The 11,151-nt window shown below is 36.0% G+C and overlaps 2 protein-coding genes across 3 annotated transcripts in view; both read left to right on the top strand.

Annotated features, from left to right (window-relative positions):
* Nucleotides 1-643: 643 nt before the first annotated feature.
* On the top strand, nt 644-6,881 carry LOC112502658 (CCA-adding enzyme-like). 2 transcript variants are annotated; one of them, XM_025106629.1, is made up of 15 exons: nt 644-860; nt 1,231-1,330; nt 1,423-1,542; nt 2,478-2,575; nt 4,216-4,299; nt 4,416-4,549; nt 4,649-4,721; nt 4,812-4,857; nt 4,987-5,096; nt 5,171-5,278; nt 5,364-5,423; nt 5,857-5,918; nt 6,154-6,466; nt 6,552-6,581; nt 6,676-6,881. In XM_025106629.1, exons 1-15 carry the CDS (start codon nt 780-782, stop codon nt 6,736-6,738), a joined length of 1,482 nt encoding a protein of 493 aa, XP_024962397.1. In that variant the 5' UTR covers nt 644-779; the 3' UTR covers nt 6,739-6,881. The 2 variants fall into 2 exon arrangements, with proteins under 2 accessions (XP_024962397.1, XP_024962396.1); XM_025106628.1 differs by having other exon boundaries at nt 6,552-6,881.
* A 482-nt stretch (nt 6,882-7,363) lies between these two features.
* LOC112502654 (coiled-coil domain-containing protein SCD2-like) overlaps nt 7,364-11,151 on the top strand; it is an 8,918-nt gene continuing 5,130 nt past the window's right edge. The window contains exons 1-8 of the mRNA XM_025106625.1: nt 7,364-7,760; nt 9,128-9,300; nt 9,513-9,588; nt 9,727-9,768; nt 9,863-9,925; nt 10,389-10,438; nt 10,718-10,745; nt 10,922-10,996. Coding sequence (XP_024962393.1) covers nt 7,368-7,760; nt 9,128-9,300; nt 9,513-9,588; nt 9,727-9,768; nt 9,863-9,925; nt 10,389-10,438; nt 10,718-10,745; nt 10,922-10,996 — 900 coding nt within the window. The 5' untranslated portion in view covers nt 7,364-7,367. The remainder of the gene's footprint in view (nt 7,761-9,127; nt 9,301-9,512; nt 9,589-9,726; nt 9,769-9,862; nt 9,926-10,388; nt 10,439-10,717; nt 10,746-10,921; nt 10,997-11,151) is intronic.

Here is an 11,151-nt window from a genome sequence, read left to right as displayed (position 1 = left end):
ATATTTTAAATTACAATGTTAAAAAAAGTAAATTTAAAATACAAATTAAATTTATAAAATAAAATATTAAAAAAAAAATCGAATCTAAAATTTTTTTGTGAAAGAAAATTAAATTTTGAAAAAATAATAATTTAAAAAAAAAAGTTAAATTTCTAAAAAAATTAAATCAAGACTTTGGGGTTGTTTGTTTACCTCTTAATAGTTCCATTAAGAGATGAATCTTGTTTGTCAAAAAAAATGTCTGTCTCTTAATGATTCTAAAATCCTTTGAATAATTTTGTATCCTGAAGCTTTCCTTAACCATTAAGTGTCATGATTTCATTGTAAACAATTACCAAATAATTATACTTCATTTTGCACTATATCATGAAAGCTTCTTAATCAATATGACAATTTAATTATTTTGTACAAAATCATTCAGCAACTGCCAAACAAATCCTTCGTTTACAAATAAGTCCTTCTAAAAGTGGGACCCATCAATATATTTTATTTATTTATTTTTGAAATTAAAACTTTTTTGTATTTGCATATAGGTCGCATCAGGATAATCCAAGACTATTTTGTTAAATTTTTTAATTTTGGAGTTAAAAGTATAATTTCTCTATTTTTAAACGTCAGGTTCCCGGTTATTATTCCTGAAGCATCTTGGCCCAAAAACATTTATCTTCATCGTATTCAGATTTTTTTCATCGCTTTATTCATTTTGGAACCCTAGCATTAACCATTGCGCTCTTATTGTTCAATTGCATAATTGGTATGCTGAAAAGTTAGTTCTTTACATGGCAATCTCAGTTTCTCAAGGTTTTGCTTGTAGAAGCCAACTATCTTTCCATCTCCCTCTCATCAACCGTCTTCACAAGGTATCCTTTCTCTCGCATTGCTCCCTACCGCAATTTGAGTCCGAATCTAGAGATTTGTGAGGAGCTTGCAATCTAATTCAAATATTGATATCGGAAGTAAAGTGTACGTCTTTTGGGAACATGCAAATATATTGTCGTAAGTCGCAACCTTGGGATATATTGGGGCATTTTTTTTGACTATATGATATGGCATTTTCTTAAAAACAGACATCGATATGGAACGTGTTTTTTCTTCCTTTTCCTTTTTCCTTTTTCCTTTTTCATCTCTAATTATGGAACTGACTGATGGAGTTATATATTAGTATGTATGTTTTAAAGCATTTAAACTAACCAGTTCGAATAATTTCTTTCGACTTTGCTTGAATCATAGGCAAGGCGGAGCTGTCCTGTGGCAGCTATTGGGTCACTGGTTGAATCAGTAAGTGTCCGTAACGAAGATTTTCAGATTTCAACTGCTAGAAATGTAAAAGGTGAATGCTTTCTCTTTGTCATCCCCAAAGAATTAGCAAGGTTCTGGATCATAGTTTTTCATTTATCCGAGGTTTTATCTGTGTGATGATAGGTGGCAATGATGATTGCAAGCCACATCAATGGAAAAAATCGTGTTCCAAAGAACTTGGAATCAAGACTTCAAAGATCACAAAGCCCGCAAAGTTTGTTTTGAATGTGCTTAGGAAAAAGGGTACATTATATGTTCTTATGTGCTTCATTTCTTTTGTAGAAGCCAGTTAAAGACAATCTGACTTCGTATAAACACAACATTGATTATATGCAGTGATTTATAGTACTTTAAATGCCTTGAAGTTAGTCGGGCTCAGTCATGAACTAATTGATCGGGCTGAAAGTTCTAGTTCCTTTTTCTGGCAATCTTTTATAGACTTCACTGTTATCAGTAATTGATGCTGAATAGTCAAGTGAAGCTTGTGTGGGTGGCTACTGGCTAAAACTACTATTTGGGACAATGAGTTCATTGTTCCTACTTCCCAATGCAATAGCTATAGCTAATGATGAATTTTGACTTGGCTGGAGGACTTATAGTTTTTAACCATCATATACGTGCATATGATAAGAAACCAAGATGTGTAGAAAAGAAGAGGGGGGGGGTGTTACTTGGGAGCACGGTGTATTCATTGTTTTAAGATGAAAGCATGTAAAGTGGTCGTAGTAAACCGCAATAGTTTTGTTAAAAGCATTTAAGGACATATAAATTTTTGTACACTCTTCATCCCTATTGTTTACATACATAATGCCTTCGGTCCCTTTTGTAACGCCTTTGATCCCTTGCCCTAACCCGTTAAAAGAAATTTTGTTATTAGCAACATTTTAATTCATTACTTAAGGCAGACTTGTTAGGCTTTGTGGATTATTTGTTCTGTTTCAATTTCCTTCACTTTAATGTCCCTTGCATGAGAGGAGATTTATATCAAATAAACCATTAAAATGGGGTTACATACTTTCCTAACCCAATGGAGATGGATGTTGATTTTTGGGGAGTATTAACTGTTTGAAACTACCAGAATGCATCATTATTGGCAACTTCAGTTGTTAACACGTCAACATTACACATATATCATTTGTATATGTCTACTTAACGTTGGATACTTCTTTTCATTGCAGGGTATGAGGTATACCTTGTTGGAGGGTGTGTAAGGGACCTTGTATTAGAGAGAACTCCTAAAGATTTTGATATCTTGACATCTGCTGAACTTAAAGAGGTTCCGGTTTCCAACTAATTCATTTCTCTGCTTCATCATGGTCTTTTATAAGTTGGTGTAATTGATATGCCCACAGGCATAATAAAATCTGTCATTTGTAATGTTCAATCTTAACTATTTTTTTTGGCTCTAATTCTCTCATGTCATTCATGAAACATGTTCAACAATTTGTTGGAAAGCTTTTGTACGAGATTCGAATCACATGAGTTGCTTTTGGTCTCTTACATCCTGCTTTCCTCATGATTTTCATCTTCCAATGGCCATTTGAGTACCCATGTTGAAACTGTACTGGTAGCATAACAAGCAACATGTTGAGATACTTTCAAAGCTAAAGATCTATTGCAGGGATTTTTAGTGTAAATATCATTAAGTTTCTGTTGGACGACACTCTTCTCTAGCATTTGAAGCACAAACGTTAGGGGTTTGTATCATGTGATGGATATTGCTACATGTGATTATGCTTCAGTTGATCAAAAGAGGTTCTCTCTTGTGATCTTTATCAGGGGATTATTTTTCATCTAGACAGCCCATGTTAGGCTCCCTCAAAGTCTATTTTTAGTCCCTCTTGCCCACGGAATTTCATCTATAGATTTCATCGTTAACTTTAGAGGTCATCCCGTCTTCCATGTTTGGGTACCCCGATCCTTCCATTTCATATTTTATTTTGATCACCTTAGAACTGTGAAGTACTATAGAGACTTTTGGCTGCTCGCAATCAGTCGTGGCTATGTTGGTACATGTGGACTGGGTGCTACCCATGTACTCGTGGAGTGGATCGAAGGTGTGGATACCATAGTATTTCAAAAATTATTTTGTTACTATCAATTACAAACTTTGATGATTGCTGATGTTTGAATATTAGATGACTACCTCTTGTATATAAGCATGAAATGAATGATATATTATAATTGTTCATTGATGATTAAAGAACATAAATTTTTGTTCAATTGCCAGAAGACAGTCAACTTAACAGTGACTATGGACTAATTCTTTTTATAACTTCGATCATATTCAGTGACATTCGCGTCTTATTAGTTACGTATTTATTTATGTTATATGGAATACTTACCAGATACAAATATATGGGTATATCTGCATTTGCTTGAAGTGGATACCCCCAGTTTAATCGTTTATACTGTTTACAGATTTTTGTAATAACCAATAACAACCATGTAAAACTCTTTATGTGGTTGGCAAATATAAAATTTGTTATGGCCTTTCTGAAGGCATTTCAAGTTTGCATGTTTTTGCTATGAACCTGGGGCCAAAACTGTGACTGGTGTTTGAACTCAATCAGTAATTTGCTGCTTAAGGAATTATTTCCTGAGTGCACTATATAATGGGTAACTTCTCACAAGTGAAAATGGTGATTTGTGATCTTCTGATCATATGAGCAAACAATTTACTAATTAGTTTGATGCTAGTTCTGATGATTGTCACTTGTTCCTGTTGCCAATGGGTTGCATGGTGTAGTTAATGCACCTGGCGGATGCTAGAACTCATAAGTTACTTTATGGAGGGGTTGGACATAAGACTCTGCAGTAAAGTTTCCCCATTTAGTGGTTACCCAGATAATTTGTAACATTGGAATCTTCACATTCATAGCTTAGCATATTGAACATTCTTGGGACTCTCTGCAGGTTATGGGAGCATTTCCTCGCTGTGAAATAGTTGGAAGGCGATTTCCTATATGCCATGTACATGTGGATGATGCCATTGTGGAGGTTGGTACACTGTTTTCATGTAGTGGAAGAGCATAACGTGCATTGAAAATTTTGGATCTGAGCAAATTATGTATATAAGATTGATAACTGGGTTATGCGTATCTAATCTGGGGCAGGTTTCAAGTTTCAGCACAACTGGAAGGAAGTTTGGGAGGAAGTCAAAACCTGTCTTGCGAAAACCTTCTGGTTGTAATGAATGTGATTATATTCGATGGAGAAATTGTATGCAAAGGGATTTTACAATCAATGGGTACATATTTACCCTAGCACATAAGCATTTGCAATTGTGAAACCACAGTTTCTTTAATAAAGCCTGTATAACTCTGAACCAGATATGTCAATACTATAGGTTGATGTTTGACCCGTTTTCAAAGATCGTGTATGATTATATTGGTGGAATGGAAGACATCCAAAGAGCTAAAGTGTGCATTAATTCTTTCAGTTTAAGTTCCAACAAATACCATGATCATATTCATTTCAGTCATTTTACTTATTTTGTTGGTTGTATATAGGTTCGCTGTATAATCCCCGCAAACACTTCTTTTGTGGAAGATTGTGGTATGTTTTGTAGCTTCAATCCTCTGTTCTTACCTGGTTTACAAGTAATTTGTTGAGTGAAACATAAATGCCCTAATATGTAGTTGCTCTATGTAATTACCACATTTGACTCTTTTACACATTATATAGCTCGCATTCTGCGTGGGATTAGAATCGCTGCTCGTTTAGGATTTCGATTATCCAGAGAAACCTCTCATTTTGTAAAAGAATTGTCCAATTCGTTGCTAAGGCTTGATAAGGTATACCATTTTGTATTTGTCATATTATTCAGCCTTTAGCTCTATCACATTAGCATCCATTATGGTTGCTGTAGGGTCGGATACACATGGAAATGAATTATATGCTGGCATATGGATCTGCAGAGGCTTCACTAAGGTTACTCTGGAAATTTGGACTCCTTGAGATTCTTCTACCCGTCCAAGTATGGGGGTTCCCTTTGCCCACTAGAAAGTTACATTATGTATTGTTAGAAATCATTGGAATAATATGATATTGGCTTCATGCAGGCATCTTACCTTGTTTCACATGGATTCCGCAGACGTGATAAGAGATCTAACATGCTTCTGGTTAGTTTAAGGCGTTGATTCCTCTAACTGCTACTTTATAGTGCACTAGTGTATGTTTGTGAAGATCATGTTTGGTCAACCCTAGGTTATTAAATTGGAGGTGTCATAGGTACTGACAATTTGACTGCTATGAAGTAGCCTCGTAGCAAAATACAAGTGAAATGCTGCGTATAAAGACTTGCCTTGCATACAGAATTTCTTTTTCTTTTCTTTTTAAATTTCTAAACTACATCCAAATGTGACAAAAGTTATATCAAGTCCTGGTGAAGTTGCGTATGTGGTTTTTTGTCTACATTCAGCTATTATCTTTTTCCTCCATCTTCTACCGGACTGTGGAAAGATTGATACTCAGATGAGATCAATAGGATTTTCTAAGTCAAGCAGTATGGTTGCATAACATGTGTACCCTACTACTGGTGTTGCTGTTTTGCAGTCTTTGTTTGCTAGCTTGGATAAACTTCTAGCACCTGATCGTCCGTGCCACTCTTGCCTGTGGTAAGAAACATTTGGCATTGAATCTCTTTACCCATATGTATTAAATTCGTAGATTGAATGTTTAATGAATTCCATTATACTTCATCTTTATAATCTAATAACATGTAGCAGCATTCTGCGGCCATATTCTACTTTATTCATGCCGTCACATCACTGTTGAACTTGATATTTTTTTTCAATTTTATTGGTTGCTTCTACAGTTGTATTGGGGATAAAAACAATTTGATTTTTACAGGGTTAGTATCCTAGCATTTCATGAAGCATTGGTAGACCAACCTCGGGACGTTTTGGTGATTGCTGCGTTTAGCATTGCTGTTCACAGTGGTGGATCATTGTCTGAAGCAGTAGATATTGCAAGGGAGATCTCACAGCCTCATGACATGAGCTTCCATGAAATATCAGAACCTATTTGTTATTCAAAAGATGCATTAGTGGATGAGGTTATAAAACTTGCAGCTTCTGTAAAAGCTGCATTGCGGAGGCTGACAGATGAGCATTATGTTTCCCAGGCCCTGATCAAGTACCCCCAAGCCCCACAGTCGGATCTGGTGAGAACTCCTGTTGTCTTAAATTAGGTGATGATGTTGCCAATTTAACAAGAACTAATAAAAAAGTTGGTTTCCTGTGTCTCAGGTTTTCATTTCATGGTCTCTATCACTAAAGGTATGCTCTATGTTTGAGTGTGTTAAGAGGGTGAAGAATCGGAGGTTGATACCAAAAGAAGGAAGTGAAATTGACTATGATTCCTTGGCAATAGGTCGATTGCAGGAAGTTAGGAACGTTTTTGGTAGAGTTGTTTTTGACACCGTTTACCCTCTGAAGTTGGGTAGTTGAAATATGATGTATCTGGGCATGGTGGTATACATGAAAACAAGAAAGTGTTTGTATGGATGTAGTTGGTGGTCTTTTTCTTGATCAAAATCGTTTAATCTCATTATTAGCTGAATTACAACTACATTGGTCGATGGAAAATTATCAATATGTCCTTATTTGGTTATTTATTAAAATGGCCTCAGATACAATAAAAAACAAACTATGGACTGCACAAAATATCCATAAGCAAGCATGTTATAACTTTGATATTTGTATTCCATTCCACATGGAAATAAGAAAAGTCAACTGAGGAAACACAATAATAATTTGAAGAAAGTATTTGTGAAAAAAATAGAACAGAAGGTGGTGTTATTGGAACTTGAAAACACAATTTACCTTCATTTTTACTCTTTATCCTTTTTCTGTAATCTGCAATTATTATTAATAAAAACCTACGTAATTAACAAGTCTATTTTGTATTTGCATCATAAATTATGAATCTTAGATTGCACACATCTCGTTAGAGGGATGGACAATAAAGGAAAGATGGTATGTATGCATTTCTCAAATGTTAATCACTTCTCTCTCTCTCTCTCTCTCTCTCTGCTTCAACGGAGATCTCTTGCTGCTGCACTCATGGACCAGAGGCGGACTGCAAGTCCTGTTTACCCGCGCAAATGGAGTAGCGAATCTAGCACCATCGCCCCCGCTTCTTCATCTCCGGCACGCTATCACCACTCCCGTTCATCCTCCACCACTGGCATTTCCAACATCAAGCGCACTCAAAACGTCGCCGCCAAAGCCGCCGCTCAGCGTCTAGCCCAGGTCATGGCTTCTCGTGCCACCGACATTGATGCCGACGATGACGACGATGACGATGACGATGATCTTGACTTCCGATTTGCTCCTCCCTCCATAAACAGGAGGCCTCCCGTTAATGCTAACAAAGTTGCAACTACCGATGCTACCAGACCTTCCATTCCATATGCTACTAACAATTATAAGATCACTGGATCTCCTTCACCTACGGTAACCTCACTTGACTTTTTCATGTTTTTAAACTTCATTTCACCCATTTTGGTTTCTGTTGACTCAACTGCATCTTTTTGTTACAGGCTTGATTAGCGAGCTTTAACAATCTATGCTCTTTACGTGCCACTAAACTTGTAGCCAAACTGTGTCACGGAAAACAAATGACGTGAGATCTTTAAGTTAATAATGGCCGATGGTGACCGGAAAAACTCCATCTTTTAAATTCACTAAATTCTTTCACGTACTGGAAATTGGTATTTTATTCTCCTAGAGCTCAAAATATTGCCTCAAGGAACCATGCCTACTTGGTCAATTTTACGTTGGACCACATCACTGCTGAAAGTGGTATTCAACAAATTAGGAGCATAAGCTGTAGGTCCTTATCCAAGACTCTAACTTCTTAATTGGAAGACTCCTTGGAACAGAAAATGCCTTCTAAATTGTGATATATGCCAACTCTGAGAGTGAATTGATTTTATGTGGCTGCCTATAGTTATGTAGACGGGGTGAATCCATTGTGGTTGACAATTGGACCAAAGGAATACATAAAATGCTGGAGTCTCTTGTACAAAAATATATTCATGTAAGGGGGTGTAAAATATATGGAAGTCTAAAAGGGGGTGTGTTGGAGGCACATATTTGAACACCACATGCACAACACTCAGTTTCTTGTATAGATTTTCAACCATTTACCAATTACRTGACAAGAACTTCTGCATTCTGCAGTCGGTTAGAGAGCTTAAGTTACAAGAACTCTATGCASATCTTGCATGTTATCCTTCTGCATAAAAAAATATYMATACGAGGKAGCCTTTGAACTTACTCACCTTGTGTGGAAACAGACTATAGAAAGAGTGAAAGACAAATTCAACAMCTAGATAAGCATCCATAGTAGGTGCCAACTGAAGTCTGTAACTTGCATCAAATTGAAGGATGATCCTTTCAGCACCAAATGGATGTTATTCCGGCATAAGATAGCTCTCTAGCTGACCAATTTGGCTCTGTGGTCTCTTTGAACTAGAGCAGCTACATCAGGGTGTCAGTCCTATGAAGTTCTAAATTCGATAAAAAAGTGAAAGCTATATTACAGTTTTTTATGACCAACACACAGTCTTCATAAAGAAATATACTGCCATCTAACTGTCGAAAAGGTGGAAGCCCTGGCAAATGGCAATTTCATAGACCTGAACCTTGGGAATTTGAGCAACACCAAGGGTTGTCTTGATTATACTCTATTTATCAATGCCCAACTACGCATTCACCTTTTTTTTTCACTTGATGATAATGTATATACTAATTATAATTTTAGTTTTTCTCTTTACTTATTAAAGCCAAGCTGAATGCTATATGTTTTGTTTTGTTAGCTAGCTAGGAACAGTGTAGAGGAAAGTCAGCCACCTCTTTCAACACCATTGACTGGAAGGTCATCAAAATCAAATAGCATGCTGCCATTGGTACCACCAAGCAAAACATCTTTGAGGACCCCAATGACTATACCTCCTATTGATCCTCCTACCAAGAAGCAAAAAGACAAAAGGTAAAAGAGAAAAAAAAATTCTAACCCTTTCCTTTGCATCTAATCTTCTCTCAGGTGACAACTAAGATTTACTTAATATTTCATCGAGCAGATTTCAACAGCCAATGTGTGTATTTTTTTTAGTTTGTTCTGTCTGTTCAATATATCCTAGGATAGCAGCAATTTTATGGCCCGTTTGTGTGCTTAAAGACTATCTTAAACTAAAATTGCAGATTCCAGTTGGAAATTGGTGAAATTAACTTGAAAAGCACAGGAGATGGGCGAGAGGCTTCTGCACTTCATGATGAAGTATGCAATACAAAATTATTTTTTCATTAGTTTCTCTTTCTTAAGCTGCATATATGTTTATAGTGTTCTATATCAGATATGTAAAAAGATGATATTACAACTGATTATATTTATTGTTAACTTCTGCCATTTCATCAGCTTGATATGCTACAAGAAGAGAATGAGAATGTCCTTGAGAAGGTCGGTTCGTAATTTATATATTTTCCCTGATTCTATCTGTCACATGCCTACTGTGGTACCCTTGGTTTATATGGTCTCGATTTCAATCGGGCAGCTCAGGTTTGCTGAAGAAAGTTGTCAGGATGCAGAGACGAGGGTTAAGGAGCTTGAGAAGCAGGTCATATCCTTCTCATTTTCTATCGTACATTGGAATCTAGAAGGCACTTACAACTGAAGAGAAGGAAAACATAAAACAGCACCATTTTTTTCCTGACATGCGCATGCTATAATTATTTCAGTATGTTTGACATGTGTACTTGTGTAGGTGTATATCTTCTTTTAACTTATTAGCACACTTAGTAGGATTTATGCCTCTCATCTGCTTTGGCTGATACAACTTCTTCAGCCAAATTTATATTCTTTCTCCCTTTATTGTTGTTTTCTATTCACTTGCCTATTATTATTTTTCTTCTTCTTTTGTTTCTGATCAGCATCCACTAGCATGAACTCGATGCATTATATAATTTTTGTGATTTGGATTATGCTGAAAATGTGTTGAGTTTATGCCCTTGTTAGCTGTGTGTTCCAGCCAAAATTTTCTTCCATAACTACCCATTCTTAATATTTAACTGATTATTTAGGTGGCTGCTCTCGGTGAAGGAATATCTTTGGAAGCAAAATTGTTGAGCAGGTTAATTTTAGTGAACAAATATGTCTCCTACCAAGATGCAWTTATTTAGCTATGACAGTCTCTTCTAATTTTTTTCATTTTTTTGACGTATATATTATTTATTTACGGCAAATAAAACTCACACACTCCTAACCTTTCGTGAGGTTGGAACTCTTGACCTCTAGGAAGGTTGAGTTGCTGGATATCGCTGGGTTGATGGCCCTTTGGTTATTTGTTTTATTTTCTTGCGATCTGAAATCTCTTTCATGCCATAATTTGTGAATTTCCAATGTGTTGTAGGAAGGAAGCTGCATTGCGCCAAAGAGAGGTTGCTTAAATTGTTAAATGACTCTTATTCAGTATCTCTATTTCCTCATTTTATGTTCTGGAAGAGTTGAGTTTCCATGCCTTTCTAAGCTAAAAGTCACTCCCTTCCAACAGTTGAATATATTTACTTCTCACTATTGATTTATTTAGAAGACATCAATACTTCTACTATGACAGGCTGCACTTAAAGAGGSAAAAAAAGCTAAAGATGGAGTAAATGAAGAAGTTGTATCACTTCGCTCCGAAGTTAAGGTGAATCTTGCKTGTAAMATATGTATTCTATKRATGACTTTACTCYCTTCCTCCCAAATTCATAGTCTCTTGTCTATGAATGTTAAGAAGTGCCATTTAGACCTATAAACTAATAAACATATATTATCAATATAAGATTATATAATCTAAGGTGG

The sequence above is a fragment of the Cynara cardunculus genome, unplaced genomic scaffold (genome assembly GCF_001531365.2).
Source record: "Cynara cardunculus var. scolymus isolate 2C unplaced genomic scaffold, CcrdV1 Un_Scaffold_1715, whole genome shotgun sequence".
Classification (NCBI taxonomy): domain Eukaryota; kingdom Viridiplantae; phylum Streptophyta; class Magnoliopsida; order Asterales; family Asteraceae; genus Cynara; species Cynara cardunculus.
The sequence above is the reverse complement of the archived record's forward strand: the minus strand, read 5'-3'. Positions and strand labels throughout refer to the sequence as shown.